This window comes from Pomacea canaliculata, linkage group LG3, assembly GCF_003073045.1.
Source record: "Pomacea canaliculata isolate SZHN2017 linkage group LG3, ASM307304v1, whole genome shotgun sequence".
In the NCBI taxonomy this organism is placed as follows: domain Eukaryota; kingdom Metazoa; phylum Mollusca; class Gastropoda; order Architaenioglossa; family Ampullariidae; genus Pomacea; species Pomacea canaliculata.
In genome coordinates this window covers 15,992,797-16,017,142 of record NC_037592.1, presented here as the reverse complement: position 1 = coordinate 16,017,142, position 24,346 = coordinate 15,992,797, and the positions used below count along the sequence as shown (strand labels likewise).

Genomic DNA, 24,346 nt, shown 5'->3' with positions numbered 1-24,346 from the left:
ATACACTGTTGTAATCATAGTGATTAGAATGTGAATTCTTATAATGTTTGACTGGTGCGTGTGTGTTTTCTCGCGCACTTCATATTTAGAAATATAAAAGCTGTTTACATGATGATAGTTTTTCGGGGCATCTTATAGCCAAAAATCTCTTAAGTGAATGCATGTACATGTTTTCATCCTCTCTCTCTCTTTCACACACACTCACAAAATTCATCATCAAGTGACAGACCTTTCGATGCCTCGGTCATTCAGCCAGGTTCTGCGTCTTTGTGCTGCAGGTTTAGATGAGCTTTTAAAATTCGTGTGCACTATTCCGATGTCCATCTCGCCCTTGGTCTTCTTCCGCTGCGAGTTAGAAGGTCTGAGAGTCAAAAACACACTTCCTATTGCGGCGGCACCGAATATCAGATGATGCTGAAGGATCGACCACACAGATTTGTCCCAACGGTTGGCTCCACGACGATGCCGAAGTTTCTTCGAGACAACAGCTAGCCTGCGCTGCTACGTTTGTTCTTTGTCGCTCTGCATCTCCGAGGGCATCTTCAAACTGCCTAGATAGCTCCCAGCTTGACCCGCTCTGACGAAATGACCCTCGAAATTCCTATGCTCAGGACTCGTTGCCGTACCCTTTGCAACATCTTCGCTTGACAGTCCCGGGACGTGTGGCCTGCTCGCTCCTGACAGGCCTGCGCCAGTTCCCCGGCTGTCAGGCTCGACGCGTTCAGATGACTGAATGCCACCAGCCTGCTGCTGATTATCCGAAGAGCCTCTGGCGAGATCATCATGTCCGGGTCCTCGCTGGCCAGTGCCGGAAGCAGGCTGGAACCGGCCTCCAAGGGAGTCAGGACGATGGCCGGTGTAGCCAGGTCCAGGTGGATGTCGAGCATCCCTTTCAACATTATCTGTGATGCGGCTCAAGAACCCAGGGTAGCCTTGAGTGTCAAGTACAGGAAGTATGTTGCGCTTTGAGGCTGGTACCACAGCCACTATTTCTCTGGAAGCAACCGGAGGCAAGGGCGGAATCTTTCCCGGAATTCTGGCAGGCACATCGCTGTCAAAACCGACGCTTCTCCCGGAATAAGCAGGGGCGTAACCACCGCTAACTGCCTTTCCCCTCACGCTCTCGCCGACAGCAGTTCTTCCATCTTCGCTGCTTCCCTGCTTACTATAAGTCAAAGCTGCAGGTGAGGACGACGGATTGAAGATGGTATGAATGAAGCTGCTAAACCTGTCGTAGTAGCGGTTGTAGTACGAGGCAAGGTTGTTGTAAAAGCCGTTGAGATTGACTTGGATGGAGTTGTACGTGCGCCTGAGGGCGCTCTTGCCATATTCGTAGGCTTTGCGGATGTTGGAGTAAGCGATGTTGAGCTTGGACTGTATTTTTTCGATGCCGCTCTTGGCAGGCACGTAGATGACCCTCACCACGCCGCTAACACACTGTTGCCACAGGTTGGCCAGCTTCTTGAGGGACCGCCGCAAAAGCTACACAAATAAAAAAAATATATACTTACAATATGCTAAACTGTTTTCAAAATATAATTTCCTGTTCATCGCTGCGCTTGATGCCAGTCAATTTAAGGGTCAGTAAATGTACAAATAAATTTTATTTCTGTACCCTAGAGCTTAGCTTTCAATCAGCACATCTAATCAGTCATGAGTATTTCAGCTGTAGTGAACATGCAAGAAAAATATAGTAGTTTTGTATTGTCATCCAGAATAAATAAAAGAGGAAAGGAGAAGAAGGAAATGGAAGAAAGGAGACGAATGAGGACAAGGTGAAGACCCTGACATACTTATGTGAGGCCATCGATCGGATGCGTTCTGCTCATAATAAACGCAATAGAGTCGCAATAGGTTGGAGATCAAAACTTAAAAATTTTGCTCCAGAATTTATATATTATCGTGTTTGTTAAACAACCTGCCTTCGTAAACTTTCTTACCTCCCTTGCATGCTGCACCGTCTGCTCCACAGTCGCACGACTGATGTTGTACACGTCTTTGACCGCTCGGATGACTACCAATGTCACTTTTTCAGGTCGGAGGGTGCTGATATCTGGAGGATGAAGGACTTCTTTATTTGTCGTCTGCACCAACGAATGTGATGTCGTAGTCGGTTCTACTTTTACTCTTATCGGCGTAGTCTTGGGTGGCTTCCTAGTCGTCGTCAAAAGTTTGGTGCGGGGTGAAGGTGTCGAGCGCGCGGGTGTAGTCTTGATCCTGAGTGTCACTGTAGGTCGTGTCTTTAAAGTCGGTTTGGATTTTTTGGTTGTCTTTGGCGACAATGAAGACTTGGTCGGACTGCTTGTGCTGGTGACATTCTCCGCCAGTCCTTTGACTCTTGCCGTTGTCGCATGAATGGTTCTTGCAGAAGTCTTCCTCTGGCCTGCTTTATCCACGGTGGTCAGTCTTGCAGGCTCGGCGGAGGTCTTCTTCTTCGTGGTAGTGGAGGGCTTGGGGGTAGTGGTGGATCTGACGATACGGAAGGTGGCCGGTGTCGTGCCCCGCGTGTCAAGCGCAGTGAAGACCTGCCGTGAGTAGGTGGACGTTTCTGACCCTCGACTCAGGGAGACAATCACTCTCGAGATGGTGGGCGGCTCTACGTGAGTCACGTAGGGGTCCACGCTCGTCAGGGCCGGCGAGGGGCTTGTCTGCGATTCCACTGATTCCTCTTCCTGCCTTTCCGAAGTCGCAGTCATTTCTGTTTCGTGAGTTTGCGCGTGTGTCTTTTCTGTGCTGACGTCATATGGTGTGCTGGTGTGTACGGCGTCGGCTGTTGCTTGCGAAATCCGTGGTTTTCTGGTCACGTCAGTAACGTTCCATTCTTCAGAGTCTCGCGTTACTTCAGGAGCACCAACCTCGGAAGCCATCTTGTCCATGTCAATCACTTTCGTTGGATCATCGGTCACTGCAGGAGCGGTTTGGTCGCTTTCTTCCTGCGTGACTTTGGTAGACAAAACAACAGGGGAGAACGTGGAAACGATCCCAGATACATCCTCTGTTTTTGAGACCTCGGCAGATTCTTGTCTCATCCAGGTGTGACTCGGCTGTGACTCTGTAGTGACACGAGCATGAGACACTGTGAACATCGAGGTGTAATCAGAACTGTCATTAGATTGAGACGATGAGACTGTAGTCTCAACAGTTCTGTTGGTCTTAGTTTGTGTCGTTACGTTTACAGTTTCATCAGTTATCTCCCAGCGAGAAGACGAATTATCCGATGATTTTATCTGCGTGGCTTTTGTAAACGTTTGCTCTGTGGTCTCACCGCCTCTTGCCTCCTCCGTGGTTGTTTCCTGTGTGAAAGTCCTGTCGGACTGAGTCGTGTTGGACAGTTTTTCATACAACCACGTCAGAAGAGATTCCACTTGTGACCCAAGAGAACCGGTTGTTGGTGAGCCTGTAACAGACTGGGGTCATTCGAACTTGTTTTGTTGCTTTCATCATCAGGGACAGATTTGTTTGCAGTTGTTTCGGATGGTAAAGATATCGTTGTGGCTACAGACAAAGTGACGGGGGCTCTGGAGGCTGATTTCTCTTTGTCAGAAAGGGATTGGGGATCCTCCTCAACTAAAGTAGCATCTGTAAATGTCTGTTCTGTAGTCAACTCTGAAGTCTCAAGGTCGTCATCACCTTCCTGTGTAGTGTGAAGGCCTTCACGAGGTCTTTCTGTTGTACTGAACACCTCACGAACTGATTCCGATGCGGTCCCTATCTCTTCGGTAAATCCTTCTGTCGTTTGTTGCCATGTTGTAATATCTCCAGCAGACAGACCCGTGGTCTGCTGATTTTTCTCCCACTCTCGCCTCTCCCACTCCTTGGTTCGAGCGTAGAACGGGACGGTCTGCTTGGTCTCAGGGTCGTACTGACTGGGGCTGGATCTGACCTCGACCTGATCCGTCGTCCGCAGTGTTGCGCTGGTATCGCCGTCATCAGTCGTTGCCGCTCGTTCGTCGTCTTTATCATCGGTCTTGTTAGCAGCCGTCTCATTCAGACGGCGCGCGATAGCGATTGGCAAAGTGTCGTTGCTCTTGACATCGATGGACTCATGATGAATGACGATTTCATCCGTGACGGAGGGCAGCTGGAAGGGCGGCGCCGGGGTCGTGGTGTGGAGGAAAATCATCCTGGTCTGGCTTTCGATTTTTATCATGTTGTCCTGAGAGGTCAAAGGACTTGTCGGAGTTTCTGTGATGACCGATTTGGTTGTCTCTGGCCTGGACTTGGTGGTCTGCCAGAGGACCAGAGAGTCGTTACCGAAATGAAGCACTGGGTATGTCATTTTTGTGACCTGCTCCGTGGGCTTGCTGGGGCTTGTAGAGGCGCTGTCGACAAGGTCTAAGAAACATGCCACAAATAGTAACGAATTAGAAGAATACGAAACTTGTAGATGAAAAAGCATCATGATCCTTTCTGTATTTCTCTCACACACCTTCACACACACACACAACCCATTGGGCACCAGATTAATAATAATAATACTAGTCAAACTCTAAGAATGAATGTAGTAGAAAAATAAGAGAACTTACCTTTACTTCTTACTGTACTTTGACTCATCGTGGTGGATACAGGACTGCCGTGGCTTGATTTAGTCGTGACAGTGGACGCCGGGGTGCTGGAAGGGGTATATGCCTGCGTTGTTTCTCTGTACCCAGCGTCTGTGTCTCCCAAGTCCGAGGTCCGACTCTCCTCATCAGCGGTCGACACAGTGTCCATCAAACTGGAGGACGATTCGATCGAGGCTACCGTTAGGTCAGTTGGTGACCCAGGCTCCTGTGACGTTTCCGAAATGGTCAGGTTACTGAACGGAGCAGCTGTGTCACCTGACGTGATGTGGGTGACTGTTGCCTCGGGGGTGCTGGTAACGTCAGTCTGAGTCAAAGTCCTCTCGGGAACAGAGCTTCCGTTGCTCGTCAGCGTAGTGTCTACCAAGTATCTGATGTGAGATACTTCTCCATCACTGTCATCAGCCTTTGTGGCTTCTTCACTGACGGTTGTCGGTTCCAGCTTCAAAGTGGATGTTACGTTCTGGCTGAAGCGAGAGACACTTGTTTCCGTGGTAACTGAGATGTTACCAATGGTTGTAACATCGAACCCGTCCTCTCCAGAGAAAGTGTCATTTATCTCCTCGCTTTCAGGCGCGGTGGTTTCAACATAGTGCGGAGCTTTGGATGTGACCTCGCCACTCGTGTCTTCGACAGTCTCATCAGATTCTGTTTCCTCGGGTCGCCATGCGGTAGTTTCCAACAAAGTCGATTCTGAAACAGGTTGTGTGGACGTAGAGCTTTCTAAAGTTCTCAGCTGCTCGTCCCCAGAAGCTGTCTCCTCGACTGCTGATTCAGATGTTATTGCAGAATCGGTGCGATTCACATCTTGCGTTTCCGTACTCTGTTGCAAAAGAGTTACTTCTGCTGGGAAAGAACTCATTTCCTTAACGTGAGGCACATCTGATGAGGTGATGGCCGTTGTGTCTTCTGATTCAGGTTGGCGACTTGAGATCTCCCCGTCCCCAGAAATAATTCCTGATCCACTTTCCTCATAATCGCTTGTGGTCTTCTTTTCTGTAACGTGTTCGAGTGACGTATCTTCTGACATCGTGGTCACATTCTCGGATGACACAAAGTCTGTAACAGTCCCCGAAACCTGAGTAGTTGTTAATGTAAGTCTACTTTCGATTAGTGTACTCTCTCCAGATGCCTCGTCAGTTGTCGTGTCAGCAGAAACAGTCTTATTTACGCCTGTGACATCTCCTGACCCTGACTGAAGTGTGTCATCGAAAGTAAACATGCCTTGTGAGGAAGACACCTTTTCCATCGTGGGGGTAAATTGTGAAGCATTTACAGACTCAGTAGTCCACTCACCAGAACTCAATTCTTCGGTTACATTATCCAAATGTCGTTGAAAGAGCGAGGACGTTTCCTTGAGCGATGTCTCTGTTTCCCCACTTCCGGAAGAAATGGTTGCCGTTGTGTGTGTCGACATTTCTTCACCTGACGCTGTCGATGTCTCTGTTTCCCCACTTCCGGAAGAAATGGTTGCAGTTGTGTGTGTCATTTCTTCACCTGACGCTGTCGATGTCTCTGTTTCCCCACTTGCCGTTGTGTGTGTCGACATTTCTTCACCTGACGCCGTAGGCTCAAGAATGTCTCCCGTATAGTCCCCTTCTCCTGAATAAGATGTCTCTCTTATGTCGCCAGAATACGATTCCTTTTCCCCAGAGACAGTAGTGTCCACATATGAGTCTTGATCTCTGGAGGTCAAAGGCTCTGTGGTCAGAAGGCTGACGTGTCCCGAAGCGCTGGTCTCATATTCCTGGGATACTGGAAAGTGTTTTGTCTTTGAGGTGGTTGTACTTGTACCTGAAACTGTTGTGTCATTTCCTGCTTCATATAATGTGTCTGATGGAATTCCTGATGTCTCTTCTGCTGTGACGTCACCCGATGACATTCCTGATGTCTTCCCTGAGTATTCATCTGTGATGATGTCACCTGACGGCATTCTTGATGTATCTCCTGAATATTCTCCAGACGTGGCGTCTCCTGATTCTGCACTTATCGTTTGCCGAGTCGCCATGTCGCCTGATGAGATGTCCCCAGATCCACTGGGAGGAGTCGTATGCTTCGTGGGAAACTCTGTTGTGTCAAGGTAGACAGTTGTGCGTCTTGTAACTGTCAAATCATCGGTCGACTTTTCCGTGATAGCTGTGAAATCACCTGAATATGAGGATGTCTCTAGCGTGGCGTCTCCAGAAGATGTCGTATCATTGGAAACCCTTTTATCTTCCGATGAGTCTGTTGTCTCTTCAGAATACGCTGATCCTGTCTGGGACATTACATCCCCTGACTGTGTGTCACCACTCGACATTGAAACTGATGTTTCTCCTGACTGTGTGTCACCACTCCACGGTGGCATTGTTGTGTCTCCTGACTGTGTGTCACCACTCGACATTGAAGCTGGTGTGTCACCACTCCACGGTGGCATTGTTGTGTCTCCTGACTGCATTTCACCACTCAATTCTGATACTGGCATGTCTCCTGATTGCAAGTCACTCTTTACTTTTGTCACCGTTTTCTCTCCTGACTGTGCGTCACCACTTGACTCTAAAACTGAAGTGTATATCGATTGTGTGTAGCTGCTTAAAGTTGACATTGACGTGTATTCTACTTCTGTGTCACGGCTTAGCGTTTGCATTGCTGTGTCTCCTGATTGTGTGTCCCCACTTGACTGTGAAACGGACATGTCACCTGATTGTGTGTCACCACTTGACTGTGACTCCATTGTGCCTCTCAGTTTTGTGACACTACTTAATGTTGACATTGTTGTTTCTCCTGACTGAATATCACCACTAGACTCTGAAGCTGACGTGGTTCCTTTTCGTGCGACGTCACTCGGCTCTGATCCTGATTGTATGTCACCACTTGACTCTGAAACTGATGAGTGTCTGTCACTTCTCAATGTTGACACTGACGTGTATCCTACTTCTGTGTCACTGCTTAGTGTTAGCGTTGATTTATCTCCTGATTGCGTGTCACCACTTGACTCTGATGTGTCTCCTGATTGCACGTCACCACTTGGCTGTGAAACTGATGTGTCTCCTGATTGCATGTCACCACTTGACTCTGACACTGATGTGTCTCCTGATTGTGTGTCACCACTTGACTCTGACACTGATGTGTCTCCTGATTGCGTGTCACCACTTGACTTTGACACTAATGTGTCTCCTGATTGTGTGTCACCACTTGACTCTGACACTGATGTGTCTCCTGATTGTGTGTCACCACTTGACTCTGACACTGATGTGTCTCCTGATTGTGTGTCACCACTTGACTCTGACACTGATGTGTCTCCTGATTGTGTGTCACCACTTGACTCTGACACTGATTTGTCTCCTGATTGCGTGTCACCACTTGACTCTGACACTGATTTGTCTCCTGATTGCGTGTCACCACTTGACTCTGACACTGATATGTCTCCGGATGAAGTTGTCCCACTTGATGAGAAAATGTCCCCAGTGTCTGTTGGAGGCTTTGATGTTTCCAAATGCACTGTAGAAAACTGTGAAGCAAGTGGCGTTACAATGGCTCCTGACGAAGTCTCCACCTGTTCTCCTGAACTGCCACTTCCAGTGCCCGAAGCTGCGAACTCTCCTGATGAAGTAATCAACGAAGTACTGTCGCCACTCGAATATGTAGATTTGGAAGTAAATAATTCAGAAGCCTCAGAACCTTCGCCGGAAGTCCTCTCCCCACTGAGTATCGTATCTCCAGAGTAAAGTCCGGACGAAACATTATCAGCAGACGAATCGAGAGATTTAGTCACTTCTCCAGAATAGGAAACGTGTGAACGTTCAGTGTCGCTGTCTCCTGAGTGACCCGAGAAAAAAGTAGTTTCAGTCAGGATGTTTGCAGTTGTCATCAAATGGTCATCACCAGACTCCATTTCAGTTGACGATGTCGAAGAACCACTGTCGGATGCACTGTCTGTATCGGATAAAGTCGTCACCATCTGCCTCGCCGAAGTCGTCAGGACCTCAGTGGTAACTAGTGCGGAGCCGTCATCTTCCTCTCCCTCGAGGGCTGACGTGGCTGTCGTTGTTTGTTTTTCTCCACTTGTCGTGTCTCCAGAAGAGCCCAGTTCACCGACATCGCCACTTGATGTTATGCCCGATGTCATTTCTTGTGCTGTCATGTCACTGGCGCTGCTGTCAGTGGTACCACCAGGCGATACCACTGTAGACGTCTGATCTCCACTGCTCCCCATGTCACCTGACATTTGATCACCACTGCTCAGAACCACTGCAGTCGAGTTATCACCACTGGTCACCATGTCACCTGTCGTATGATCACCACTGCTCAGCACGTCTCCACTAGTGGGATCGCCACTGCCCACCATGCTACCTGACGTTTGCTCGCCACTAGTCAGCTCGTTCTCGAGCGTTTGCAGCATGGTCTTATCAGTCACAGGTGTGTCAAGCTTGTCACCACTGCCAGATGTTTGTGGAGTTGTCTCACCGGAAGAAGTTTCATCTTTGTCACCACTGCCAGATGTTTGTGGAGTTGTCTCATCGGAAGAAGTTTCATCTTTGTCACCACTGCTGACTGTGTCTGCAGATGTTGGCACTATTGTGTGATCACCACTAGACGTGTCAGCTGTCCTATCTAACGTCACTGGCACCAGACTGTCTCCTCCTACTTCAGAATGACCGCTGGATGGGACCGCCCTGTCTCCGCTTTCAGTGACGGAATCAGAGTCTGTTGTTGTCTCCTTCTCTGACGTCACTGGCTTGAAAATAATGGTGACATTTTTGCTTGGCGGTGACGTGAGTGACACTTCTTGACTTGCTGTTTCGCTTCTCTCACCGGAGGCATGATCGCCACTCCACTGCTCTGTCATGTCACCAGTAAAGGGTTTGAGGTCTCCACTCGACGGCTCTGTGATGTCACCAGATGCAGCGAAACTTGTAATTGTTTCAGCGGTGGTGGCTGTTGGCAAATCCCCTGATGTGGTAGTCTGCCTATCGCTTACCACACTTTCCTCACCGCTGAATGCGCTGCTGTCGTCAATGTGTGTGGCTCCAGATGACGTCACGGTGTCACCCGATGACGTCATTGTGTCGCCAGATGACGTCGTAGTGGCGCTAGATGACGTCATTGCGTCGCCAGATGACGTCACGGTGTCGCCAGATGACGTCGTCGTGTCTCCAGATGACGTCACGGTGTCGCCAGATGACGTCGTCGTGTCTCCAGATGACGTCATAGTGTCACCAGATGACGTCATTGTGTCGCCAGATGACGTCGTAGTGGCGCTAGATGTCGTCGTGATCGAATCGTCACCCGACGGACACGCCATTTCACCAGAGAAGACTTCCGTTACTGCGTCACCTGATATGTCTGTCATTTCTCCAAGAGACATGTCACCGCTTCCGAAATGAAGGAAGCCAGAAGAAGACATGTCTTCCGTTGAATGTTCTCCCGATGCCGTTGTTTGAATGACGTCGCCACTCCCCAGCGGAGCTTCCTGTGTAGTCATCTTGTCATGTAGTTCTGCGCCTTCCCCGAGGATGTTGCGATCAGTTTGTCGCCGCCCTCAGAAGTGATCAGAGTGGAAGGGAAAAAAGTCTGAGGTGTTGATCGTTCATCGCCGTAAGACGCTTCTGGAACATAATCTCCACTGCTGTCCGTGACATTGTCAGCGGATGGCAGTTTAGAGGTTTGGGCAGAAAACGTTAGGCGTCCTCCACCACTTTCAGACGTTACATCAGAGCTGGCATCACCTGATGATGTTGCTGCGGACGATTCTTTGCCACTTGTTGTTTCTTGCCCGTCATCGGAAGCTATTGTTGAAGTTGGAAGATCACCAGACGCAGTCGGCATAGGTGAAAGGTCACCGCTTGTCGTTTGTAGCAGGTCACCGGACTCCTGTGGCGTTGGGCTGTAATATTTAGTTTGTTCTTCGACTTCACCAGATGATGTCCACGTGGGTGGTACGTCGCCACTTCCCTCAGTGTAGTCACGAGGTGTTCGCTCAGTGGTCTGCTCCGCTGTTTCATTTGATGACACAGAGGCTACATATGATGTCACTGCACTTTCTTCGATGGTTATGTCTGTGATGTCACCGGAGGACGTACGTGAAACATCGGTGGTTGTCTCTGGCATCTGGACAGTCGATGTCGATGCTGCCGACCCTGTTTCCAGATGATCCTGAGAAGACGTTGTATCTGCCGTGAACCTGCCCTCTGCTGTACGAGACACCTCACCAAAGTACGTGACGTCAGTCGCTGTGACAGGAAGCAAGGTGGTGACATCTATTTTAGTGTAAGTTGTTGCACTACTGTCGTCTGTTGTCACATCCAATGCCAGCTCGCCACTTCCTTCTCTGGTCGAATCTGTGACGTCACTGGAAGACGTGACTTCAGAAGGGAGGTCCGACACATCACCGAACTGAGGTGACAGTGTCCCTTGACCCTCGCTTGCTGTGTCACTTGAGAGGGCCTCGTGAGTAGTATCAGGCATGTCGGTGTCTGACGTGTTTGGGTGGAATGTCGCGGTTGTTGTCAGGCCTGAGGAATCACTCCGCGTGCTCCTGGTGCTTTGGCTGGCGATAGGTGGCGCTGAATCTCTTGTTTCTCTTGTGCTGTCTGGTGTCGGGCTTGTGGAAGTGACGTTGGGTACGATGAAGGTAAGGATGATCGCTTTCGAAGTTGAATCTTCTACAACGGAAGCGGCTGGCGATGTTTCGGAGGACGTATGTGTTACCTCCCTTGTGGTGCTGCTGCTGGTGCTGGCGGGTTGCAGGTTGATATCAGTTTCGCACATTTTCCCTTGAATCACAAGAAAAGTCAATGAGTTCCTAAAGCAAAGTGTGTATACGCGCTTATTCACACACATGCACAAGATATTGTCAGAGGTAACAGACAATATTATTCTGATTTGATCTTTGCTGCACACTGAATAAGAGCAAGAATGGATGAAGAGGAAGAAGAAAAAATACAGAATCAAACCACAAAATTGCTTCATAGCTCTAGAAACAAGAAACTAGTAAATTAATTTTTCTTTGACTGCCTTTAAACCACTTATCACAAAAAGATAAAAGAAGTCTCAAGAAGAACACCGGAGGACATAACTATGAAGCAGAGGTGACGTAACCTCAGGTTAGCTATGGACCCCAAGTTTTGTCTTGTAACCGGAAACATAGGAGTGCGCTGATAAACTTCAGAATCCTCCGTGATGCGTACTTTCTACAGCTGTGGCTATAGAGGAATTTCAAGGGCTGTAGGTAAGGAGCAAATCCAGGGTCAACGGACGTTACCTCTGCTTCATGATTACAGTTCAAGAAGGAGACTGACCGATATGATACTCTTGCAACCCCGAGAGTCGGAGGTGTACAAGTTTATTTCACGTGCGCACAAACCTGTGAATCCCTCCGCACAGCTGCACGCGAAGTCGTTGACGTAGTCGCTGCACGTACCGCCATGCTGGCAAGGACTGGAGCTGCACTCGTCCACGTCAATCTCGCACAGCTTGCCGACGTAGCCCTTGGCACACGCACACTTGTAGCTGTCGCCACGCATCACGCACACGCCGCCATTCACACAAGGGGTGGACTGACAGGGGTGCGCCCTCTCCCGGCCGACTGTCGTCGCCTCCTGCAGGTCTGTTGTCCAGTCTGTGTCGCTTGTCAACAGCTCCATTTTGTCTTCGTGGAGACAGCGCTGGATGGAGTTGTCCTCGAGGATGACGGGTCCGACTGGGGAGAAGTGAAAGATGGCGCCGCTGGTTCCAATGTCGAGCTTTCTGTGGACATCGTCTGGCTACTCTCCGTGGACTCTACTGGTGCTTCGCAGCGGGGTCCTGCAAATTCATCCCAGCACACGCATGTGAAGTTGCCATTTACGTATGTACAAACACCATTATTGAGGCAAGGGTTTGGCTCACAGGGATCTACTATCTTTAATTCCTGTTCTTCGCACAGCTTTCCTGTCAATCCCTGTGGACAGGTGCAGCTGAACCCTTCTGCAAGAGGAACACACGTGGCCGAGTTTTTGCACGGATTGTGGTCACACGCTGTGGAGATGCTTGTGTGTATCTCACACATTTTACCAGCGAAGCCATTAGGGCAATGACAAACAAACTCTTCTCCGTGTTTAAGTTCACAACTGCCTTCGTTCTGACAAGGATTGGGACTGCACGGATCCACTGTCTCCTCCACGACTTGTTCACAAGTTGTTCCCCCAAATCCTTCCAGACAGTGGCATACAAATCCTTCTTTACCATCTGCTTCACAGCTCCCTTCGTTCTGACAAGGGTTGGAGAGACAAGGGTCTAACGCAAGCCTCTCCCTACAGAGGGTTCCACTGAAGCCAGCAAGGCAATGGCAGTAAAATGACGTGCCCGTGACCCCGACGACACAAATTCCGCTGTTGAAACAGGGTCTGCTGCGGCACGGATCAAATGTTGTGCCCAAGGTGCAGTCAGGTCCTGAAAAACCGTCTTCGCATTCGCAAGAATACTGTGTGACGTCAGCGATGCACGTTCCCCCGTTTTGGCACGGATTTCCCAGGCATGGATCCGAAATGTTTTCGCAGTTCATTCCTGGAGAAGAAGAAAATGTGTTCAGAAATATACATAAAGACCTCCATGTCTCAATGGAATGAAGAAGCTAAAAGATAAAACCAGGATATGGAGCTAAAACAGCGGCTAATTCTTCAGAAAACTAAATGAAATATCCACGGATACAGCCACAAGAACCAACCTGAAAATCCACTGACACATTGACAAGAGTAGCTGTTGATTGCGTCCACACAGCTTCCTCCATTTTGACAGGGGTTGGAGGCGCAGTCGTCTTTGTTAGCCTCACAGTGAACACCCTCGTAGTCTGGCAGGCAGACGCACTTGTAGGTGTTATCAAAACTTGCACAAAGTCCGCCGTTCTGGCATGGATTTGGCCAGCAGGGGTCGGCGTGTTGGCACGCGGGGCCGACATACCCCGGGGGACACTGACACCAGAAGTCGCCATCCCCAGGGTCGGGTAGACAGGTTCCACCGTTGAAACAAGGAGCGCTCGTACACAGGATCAACTGTATCCTCGCACCGGGAGCCTGTTGACATTCCAGGGTAGGGTGCGGTGTCATCAGTACAATCGCAACACGAACTTACATATCTACTACATTGATGACTCAAGTCACGTGATCTAGCACTAGCACAAGAGATCTGCCTGTATTTTCATTTCCACATGTCCATTGCCGATTGAATTCCAGCTATGAATACACAGGTGTTTTTTTTTAAATAAACAACCTTTAACTGCTTTCTAAGGATTTATGTTGAAAGAAGTGTATTTAATTTAAAAAGTTGATGTTTTTAGGGGCCACAAACCACAAACGGACGAGGCCTTGCGCCAAACCCTTCATCTTCTTGGAACCTTTGAGGGTTCGTGTATATCATTATCGACGTATTCATTCTCCACGTATTCATGACTAATTTACTTCTTTAGATTCTTATTGTACCTTACCCGTTCAAGAATTGCATGCAGTGTGACAACAAGACAGTTTGTTGCTCATGCTCTATGTTTCATTGTAAGAAAGAATTATTCTCATTGGAAATTGTAGTTTTTGAACCCTAGAGTATTTAAATCTTGCAGACACCAGGTGCATTGTCTTCATTGTTTACTCCTACCTAGGACAGACGAAGGTGGTGTGCAGATAAATTAAATTACCATACAAACATGTATGCACTCAAAAGCTTATCTAAGGTGTTACCAGTAAATCCTGCCTGACATATACAGGTGAAACCAAGATGTTCGTCTAGGCAAAGACCTCCATTCAGGCACGGGCTACTCTCACATTCGTTTGTTTTAATTTCACAGTGTTCTCCTGCAACAGAAATGTCACAAGCTTGAAGTTTGTTCTTTAATACTGTAAGGTAGATGTAATATATTTCTGCAATGAAAGGTTAATATTACAGTGGAGTGAATGTTCAATCCAAAGAACACCCGAGTGTTAACAGAAATACAGTAATAATAATACAACTTAGTAAATCGGACGACAAATAACAAAGAGAAAGCGTAAGATAATATGGAACAATAGGATATATATTATTATAGACAAATAGGATTAATGACTGATTATATTAATATATTTGTCCACACAAAAGGGCCATCAGTGCTATCTCCAACATCATCGTGTTTACGAATAGAGGACTGCACGAGAAATTGTTTTTGACTACGTATTTCCTACTACTGTCCTCACCTCCGTCACTGTACCACAACCATCATCCTCGTCTTAAGTATCAGATCCATAGAGGAACAGTTAGATTATGTATGGAAAACGGTGTTTTTTTCGAAATGTCGTGGCTAAACCGACAGACAGCTAAACTTCATCTCAGATATTCGGTTTTATGGTTAGTTTTTTCGTACAAGGATTTGTCTTCTGAAAAACTTTGGTATGATAAATTGTATCCTTACCCGAAAATCCGTCCTGGCAAGTGCAGACATAGCCATTAATCATGTCGCTACACGTGGCGTTGTTCTGACAAGGAGAGCTGCTGCATCCCAGTCCTCTGATCTCGCAGTGAAGTCCCGTCCATCCCCACGGACAGGAGCAGGCGGCAGTTCCGCTCGCTTCGTAACACACGCCCTTGAGAGAGAGACATCTAAATCAGTAATGCATCATCGTGAGGTCAAACAATGACGAAATACTGTGTCTGAAATTCCCCCCCACCCCGAAAAATATGCCATTCAAAGAAACTTTTCACATATATTATTCATAACAGTCCTGTTGTGAAGTTGATGCATACTTGTTCTAAATTCTTTTAACTAGATCAATTAGGATTAAATTTTACCATCCTGCAAAACTGCTGGCTTACATTACATGGTGCCAGCAATACGTTCCCGTACGTCACAAGGAACGTCACTTTAAGACTTCCGCGTGTTCTGACCGATGTCATGGAGCTGACTGACACATAATCACGGTACACAATGTCTGTTTACCCCGTTGTAGCAGAAGTCCGGCCTGCATGTGAGTACGGGGGTGTCGCAGCGATGGCCTGTCCACCCTGGAGGACACGTGCAGGAGAAGCCGTCAGCCAGGTCCCGGCACGTGCCGCCATTGCTGCAGGGCGCGCTGACACACTCGTTGATCTCCGCGTTGCACACCACGCCTGAGACACATCAACCATGATACATACACCTGACGGTGAAATAAGAGCATAAAGTACGGCTTTATATACCAATTCGAGAAATATGTACAAACCTGTGCGACCTGGAGGACAAAGACAAGTGTAGTACCCGATGCCGTCAATACACGTAGCCCCGTCGTAACACCGATGACCTTTGCATTCATCGACGTCGGTGAGACAGTCGTCGCCTTCCCACCCTGAAAAAAGCTACCCGATGAGATAGTGTCGATTTCTGAGGTCTTGCAAACAAGAAAGAAAGAAAGAAACAAACAAACAAACAAAAAAAATCAACAAACAAAACAAAACAACAACAACAAACAACAAAACCAAAAGCAAAGCCAGTCAGTACCGAAGCGGCAGATTCGCTGGCCGGTGATGGGGTCGCAGGTGTAGTGGCCAGAATCATCATCAGCAGCTACACAGTGAACAGCACACTGAGGCCCGTAGTAGTTCACGTCACAAAACACCTTCATCTCCAGGTTGAGCCTGCCGAGAGGAGAATAGAGGACAAATCAGACAGTACGTCACGTGACTGTCAAGAGGAGAGCGAGTGTCACGTGCTGTCTCTGTGCTCAAGAACTGAGCATTGTCTACCCTTGTGTATAACTGTTTCATGCACTGCGTTCAATTATATATTTGTTATGATTTTATTTGTCTTCGTGCTCTTTGCCACTCACTGCGCATGAAACTGTGATTGTGATTGAAAGCTATTATTATTATTCTTAGTTCTGCTGCTGCTGAAACAACAGTTTTTCAAACAGTGACAATGAGTCGTAACAGGGTGCTGACTATCCTACTTGGTTTTCGATCCTGACAGCCGCAGGGTCTTGGTGGGGGCGTCCAGCTCTCGAGTGAGCAAGTTGGCCGCGTACTGGTACTCGTAGTGATCCACCTGATCGTATCCATCGCTGTCCTCATCCTGGACATCCACCTTCAGTTTCACAACACCCTGTGGACAAAAATGTGCCTCAGATAGGTCACAGGGACCATTTCGCCACAAAGTCAAGAATTTTTACACTATGCTTAAATATATATATGAAACAGCTGTTATAGATTGCCAAAAATGAAATGTATATCTTATTAAACAGTACAATCCCACATAATTTAACTGAGTTTATAAAGACATTTAATAATAATATGTTTTAATGCAATCCAGAGACGTGCAAAATGAATCACAGATAATTTCTTTTTTTAGAGAAAGACTAGTGCTTTCAACCCTGTGTGAAGTGTGGCATCTTCTGACACATGTAAGTATATATATATACCTGCCAACTTTCAAGCATTATGTCAGGTAATGAGCCAAGACACGTAAAGCTAAAATAACCGGTAACCTCCAGTAAAATGTGAAGAACTCACAGGCCAGGTGTTGAAGGGAAAGTGCAGAGGGTTGGAAAGGTTTCCGATATTTCCGTTGAACACGATGTGGTTTTCGGTCATCGGACTAGACTTCTGGCGCCCGAACTCACAGGCGTCTATACTGCTGGACCTGTTGACACCAACAAGCTCATGAGACAGAGTCACTGACTGACTGACTGAGGCTGGGAACAAGATGGTGAAGTAAAACCAGTTTGTACACCAGTTAGACACATTGCCCCAAGACTTGCCTTGTAACAGAAACTAAACATCCACACGGACCTTTACTCAGGTCTGAGGGCTTTCGTATCACCTGCCTGTGTGTGTGTTTCTTGAGGTCGTCTAATGAAAGTGCAGACAGCTTATCAACATTCACGGAATTACTTTTTCTACTATTTATAAGGGAAACGAGATTTGACACTGTAGAAATATAAATACTGTTCAAATACGATAGATAAAGTTTAGTTTATTCCTTGTTGCTGCTCCCTTGAGGAGCATAGGGCCGCAACAACGATAAATAGAAGTCCATTACAATTTTTCAAGAAAATTTCCTAGCTGATTACAGTCGGATGATTTATTCTCACAAAGAGAAATGCACATTTCAAGCTGACGTGAAAGTTTGAACTATCATCAAATGAATTTTCAAAAATGTTTATAAAAATATCCCTCCAAACTGTTTAAAATTTTAAACTTACATGGCTGTAAATAATTTTTACATATGTCCATGCATAAAAATCTTGAAGTAAACAATATCTTACGAATTAACAAAAAATCACAAGAAAACGACAGTTTTGACAATGCGGCTGCAAGCAACTTGGAAATATCAGCATCGAAACTACTAGTGGTTGCTTACTCTGTGATGTTGCTCATGCAGATGTGGAATCTGTGGTCGCACGGCGTGGTACATGACCTGGACCACCACCACCCGGGGTCGCAGCACTTTCCGTTGACTTGCTTGCCCTCAGCATTTTCAAAGTCAATGAACCGTGTCTCTATCACACCTGTGCTTGTCACCTGTCTTAACACCTTAGAAAGGAAGTGCAAAATACGAAAAATGTTTTTAATTCACCTACATAATGCTAGCAAGATAATAATTTGTCAGAAGGAAGGACAGTATTAATAATGCTAGCAAGATAATAATCGTCGTCATCATCATCATCGTCGTCGTCGTCATCATCATCATCATCATCATGGCCCTTTCATTTCGCTTGTTATTACCATGGTGCTCGTGTTCCCTACCCCCAACTTCTAAATAATCTGCAGTGATCAGCACGAGGGGGCTACAGGGGCAGGCAAGACGGACCAAGGGTCTGGTGACGCCGTGCGTGTCGTGTTCGGCACAGCTCACTGAATCCAGCGGCTTTCTGAAGGCGAACAAGTTTCCGCTTGGTCGAGTGAAACAGGAAACCACGAGATTCCCTTGATAGACATTTTTGTTTGCTGGTGTATATTTAGCAACATGTTTCTGTCGTTAAATGTTACTGTTTACGTGTAATTAGATGCGAGTGGAAGACGTATGAAGCAGAGAAACGGCAAAGAGAGAGAGAGATGGGGGAGGGGGCAGGAGAAAGTATTGGTGTGTAGCCCTTGTAGATCAAAACCTGTACTGTGGTGGTTAGTAGGATGTATACATGCTTATCAGTGTAAACATTGTTTACGCTATTATTGGTTTGACAAAAGTGTAAATATGTATGCATGCGTATGTGCGTGTGCTTGTGTCCGCGAGTGGATGTGTCTGTAAGAGAGAGAGAGAACGCTTATCTAGACAGACGTGGTTGGGAGGTGTTTCGATCCTTAGGTGGATTTACCTGACCTACCCTAAAAAAAAGCTTTTAGCATTAAAAAAAAACTTTAGTCCTTTGCCTTGGAAAGCATTTTGCAGTCAGCGACAGATGGATTGAACTTTTTGTGCTATTTCCCTTAGTATGATGAGTGGCATTTTCCCACATATACTAGAGGTGGGAATACTAAGGGTCATGAGAAAATTAAAATTCCCATTGCAAAAACAGCTTTATAAGACACACAAAAATATGAACGTGAAATGGACCTTCATCCCACCCCACTTGTTAAGGTTCCAGGATTAATTCCCCGAAAATGCTCAGTATGGCTTGATTCACTTCTATGGGTGACCACTGCTTTTATAGCAGTTAAACAGTTAAGAAAGTAAATGCCGTGTGTGTGTGGTGTGAGTGTGTGTTGGTTGGTTGTAAGATTTGCACCATTAAACCGAAGGAGCAGAAGTTAGCCTTTTTTTTTTCAGGGTTGATCTGCACAACACATTTAGAATTTTTAACACATTCACTAGACTTCAGGTTTAAATAATTTTATGCACAACGCTTGTATAGACTTAAAATTCATTTTCATAAAAACCAAATCTAAATTTGCTGATACAAATAGTCTAGACGCTGAGACATGTGTTGTGCAGTTGAGTCTTGACTACAAGTCTACAACCTTCCACTGCCTTCTCGAACGTTCGCTGTACACCTCATCGTTTCGTCACTCCGATTCACAGATGTCAGCATCTCCTTACTCCCACCTTTTAATTTTTTTTAAAAAATCGGTTGAATATTTAGCACTGGAAGTTGCAAGTCGTCTGCTGGAGAACCTGCAGTCACTTTCGAGACACGAAAGCTATTGTGAGTGGGGGAAGTCGCCTCGCTCTGTCGGCATTGTCGTGATCTCATCGGAAGCGGAAATTACGAAACAAAACGAGACGGTGCCGGTGCGCATGTCAACCACGTGTCGCAGCTGCTGTGCTGAGAGCAGCACTCACCCAGAATCTGCAGCCGACTGTTCGGGGTTATCAGGTACGTACCTGCTCCTAAAGTAATCGCTTCTCAGAGAGGCTGAGAGTGGATAGATAAACGGGTGGAAAGTTATGTTGCTGACAATACATAAGCAAGCAGACAGTTGAGTAGTACTTCCGGTCTAACTTTCATTAATCGTCATTACTCGAGAGTGTGTATCATGTCTGTATCAAATGATCTGTGAACCAATTAGGACTTTAAAAGAGTACTTTACTTACTCAGACATGTTTCATACCTCTCTTTTTGTCTGTCAGTCTGTCTGTGTGTGTGTATTGGTGTAACTGTTAGTGTATCTCTGAGTCACTCGGGCCAACACTTGGAACATTTCTCAAAAACATTATCGGAGACACCTGACCCAGAAGCACTTACGAATGCTACGGAGTTTTTTTGATAAAAGGTCACTTCCGGTCTAGGTGGAACTGAATATCGTATTAGGCACAGTGATCATATCTCTAAGTAGAACCATCTGGGTCAATCCTGGGTCCTTGCAGCTGTTTGCTGGAATAACATGCAGGGATTTTTTGTTTGTTTGTTTGTTTGTTTGTTTGTTTGTTTGTTTGTTTGTTTGTTTGTTTGCTTTTTATAGACTCGACAAATGCAGTCTGCTATTCATCTTAGGTACAGCTGATTACAGTCGAATTTCTTCAATCACAGTTCGATTATGCGTTCTTAGAAGTATTGTATATTTAGTAGCTTAATTGTTCTGTTATGCTCAATACTGTCTGTCATTAAGAAATTAAGAGTCAAAAAGATTACTTACAAACTGCATTCACCATCTGTTAACAAGATATATATATATATATCCGACACTGAATAAACTATTTCCTTTTTGCTTTAGACTACTGAGAAGTTCGGTTACTGAGAAACTAGCTGACCACACTGATTTATTTATGTGCTTTTTGCGGCGTGGTCTGCTTAAACCATGGTGATTTTGGTATTTACTGCAGTTTTTCATTGTAGATCGCAGTTTTCAGAGTAAAATGCCGGCAGTAATTGTCCTCTTGTCGGGCTTATCTGATAGAAGGAACCGTGAGAAAGATTTGTTACACTTCAAGGCATCAGCGTGCGTCTAACCCGTTTCTAAAAAGTTTGGCTTCCCTAACAACCGTCAGTGGCCCGGCAACATGGCAACCACACCGGAAGTAAAAGGTCGACATTTGTCCCGCCCCAAACAAACACTTCCGTTATGACCTCAGGTTCTACGCATCAAAAGGCGAGACCCGAACTGCTAACCCAACCAGGAAGAAAGAGAACTTTTTTTCTGACCAGAAGACAAAACCTTCCTTCCTCTCTCTGTGTTTTCTCTTCACTCTTTGACCCTGGTCTTCACAGATTCTCTCGTTCTTTTTTCGTTGAGCACAAAACCCGGATTATTTTTGTCTTGAATGCTAAGGATGGATTAAATGCCGATGGGAAATGAAGATGGAATAAGGAAGACAGAGATTTTTTATTGATGAAAGGAATTTAACCCACGCCTCGAAGTCTAGGATTAAACACGACACAGTGTTAACAGCAGACGAAATCATGACAATGGGTTCTACATAAAAAAAAGTTTTGTTTCTTTTTTTGACTCCTTTGGTACAAGAAAAATTTTTATAGCATTAATTTTGCTTCGGTCCATTTACAACTCCTTCGTGTTTTGACTATCAACTGCCTTACTACGGCTTCTGAAATTCTTCCATTTTTAAATTAATTTGTTTATGCACGCGCATGTCCTCCAAATTGTTTTCTATCATTCTGGCTTCAGCTCAAAGTTTCAGCAGAGGACATGGTAGCTTAGTCAAGCATTGCTTCCTCCGCCCTCCGCCCTCCGCCCTCTGCCCTTCCATGTCGCCGTCTATCAGCCATTACACATGGAGAAAAACCATTTCGTAAGACTTCTATCGGAAGTATAGATCTTTTTCCCTCTTCTTTCTTTCTTTTTTTTTTTTTTGTTTAGCAACGGCCAACGTTAACAGTGTCGAGGTAAGTAATTATCACGAGCAGTGCAATCAGACTTAAAACGACTTCTACCATTTGTCCACCTCGAATACTTCCATTGCTTTACATTCTACAGGAGAAGACTGGCGCGGTAAAAGCTTACTCTGTATTTAACTCACAAACGACCCCAACAAAATCCCACATTAACAAAGAAAATAATTAAAATAATAGCCATTGCTAAATGTCTCTGAAAATACAGTAAATCCAGGCAAACTTTTTAAAATTAGAGATTAAATTACTTGACTTTAAAATTGCCATCATTACAAAATGTGTCTTAATACAGCAAGCAAGCTGTATATATGTATAACGATCATATATGTGCATACAAGATATATGTGCATATGTATATGATCGTATGTCTGATCCCAGAAGTAGACTACATAAGCCTCTCCTTTCCAGTCAGTAAAGGGCAAAACTCATAACATCTTTGGTCAACATGTAAAAATACAAAACAAAAATAAATGATGTAAATTCACATACTCGTCTGTGGCCAGATGAGACAAAATCACGCATGTAACACATTTCTAGACAGGGATTTCGATCTTACCTTGCAAAAGAAGACAAGGATGATAACATTGATGACAGAGCGCCTGGCCGGTTGCATAGCTCACGGGTGTTCAGGTCGAAACTCGAATCACGAATTAAAAACAAGAGACCAGCATGAACCAGCAGCCAGAGAACCTTCCTGACCACGATATGGTGTCACCAGTGGCAGTGCTACCAAAAGAAGGTTATTGTCCGTGGAAAGTGGAGGCTGTAATTACCATCTTGAGACAGACAACTGATCTTGAGACAGACAACTGCCCTGCATGGAGCCTGTGGTCAGTGGACGGTCACGGCGAGGTGCAATGGCGGCGCAAACAAACACAGAAGTCAGGGTTCTCCAAACTCCTCATTCTGGAGTCAGGGACATGTTCTCAGTTCTGTGTCAAGTGGCTGATGATGCCGGCGGTGGCGGCGTAAACCGCGTGCGTAAAAAAAAACCGAAATGAAAGAATTATTTCCCTCTTGCCCTGCGTTCACATACTCGCCTCCCCTTGTCTGGCAGCAAACTTTGGCGGAAGGGGTCGCCACTGAGGCCTGGAGGCCGAGTCCATCGCTGAATGACAAACCGAGTCGACTGTGCGCACTTCACAACCGACAGTTCGCCTTCGAAACCCAGAACTGCCTGTCCTTCAGACAACTGCCCTTCTAGTCCATATGTCCATGGACAAAGACAGTCCATCGTGTTTAGCTTCAGATTGCACCACTTCTCTCTTTCCACCTCTTTCCTTCCTGCAAAGTTTATGAGTGTGTGAAAGAGAGAGGTATATGTGTTACATAAGGGAATAGCGCTCAAACACCAAAGAAAATATTTACCCTTCGTTTTAAAAGATTTGTACTATTAATATATATATGTGTGTGAAGGAGAAAAAAAACTGATCTGTACGGTTGTCTGGACTTCAGCAAATTGACCACAAGAAGACTGTTAGCCCTTGCTGTAGTTTCATTTTTCATAACTGTGCTTGTTCTTCTCGCTCTATCACCAAAATTAATTGTCTAGCTTGATTATACATACAGTCGCACCCAAGTCCCTCGTGCCTTTCTCTGCCCGACAGAAAAAGCGGCAGTTCTTGTAGGAACAATTACATGTTGGAGGCCGTGCGCAGTGCAGTGTAAGCATCTCGAATCAAGTGACACGCGAACAACACACTTTTTTTCTTGCTCACCACTTAGTGGGTTCTCAAGGCGAGAGACATTGCGGTGCCTTGCCTTCTGATAGTGTGGATAGCCACTGGGTGGGGACAGCGGGGACAGATCCGTCATAGAATTTTGTCATTTTTTCATTAAAGGCAGATACTCCTTTCATTTTTTTTACCTGTGAATGAAAATATTGTTTCATATCAAGACTATAAAACAGGAAAACGATTCAATAGCTAGTATAGGTTGCTCATAATCACTACGTCGACTGTTGGTGTCTCTAAATGATTTGTGATGTTTGTTGACCGTTAACCTCCGGTGTGGGTTGTTCTTCGATGGTTGTGCTGCGCCATTTCTTCTCAGAAACATTTTCATCCACTTACGGCTTCTGTATCCTGTTTTTATGTTTGCTATCTTGCTTTTTTGACTTTACAGGATTGTGAGCCCCCTTTAGTGACACTCTTAACTTTTCCGGCATTGTGGATTGTGTTGTGTTCTCAATTGTATTGCCCTAAAACTTCAAATGCAATATGTCGGCGAATCTTTCTTTTTACAGGGCTGAATTTGAAATTGAAGACATTGCTTATACCGATTTTTGCTTTGCGAAGGTCAACGGAAAGGAAGTGAGAGTAAATATTGACAAGAAATGTTCAGGATATTTTGCTTATGACTTTAATTTTATGGGTGCCTCTAAAGCTTGCCTGCAGGTCTCTATGGCCATGTACGTGGTTCTTAACCCTTGTGTCCACTGCATCTGTGCATCTGGAGCATCTGAGACTTGCCCTCATCCTTTGCTCACTACATCTGTGACTGTGCCGTCGGCTGCGAAGGTTCAGCAAGATCGCATATATGTTGATG

General features: G+C 46.0%; 1 protein-coding gene across 1 annotated transcript; it reads right to left on the bottom strand.

The window, feature by feature from the left end:
* Positions 1-3,207: 3,207 nt before the first annotated feature.
* Positions 3,208-23,097, bottom strand: LOC112558960 (serine-rich adhesin for platelets-like). The gene is given in 15 exon segments (XM_025229730.1): positions 3,208-4,335; positions 4,527-10,082; positions 10,271-11,317; positions 12,180-13,088; positions 13,249-13,564; positions 13,566-13,594; positions 14,252-14,365; positions 14,956-15,127; positions 15,481-15,650; positions 15,743-15,865; positions 16,018-16,154; positions 16,466-16,617; positions 17,025-17,154; positions 17,875-18,047; positions 22,356-23,097. Coding segments are annotated over 15 exon segments (10,071 nt in total). The 5' UTR covers positions 22,413-23,097; the 3' UTR covers positions 3,208-3,349.
* Between the last annotated feature and the right edge of the window lie 1,249 nt (positions 23,098-24,346).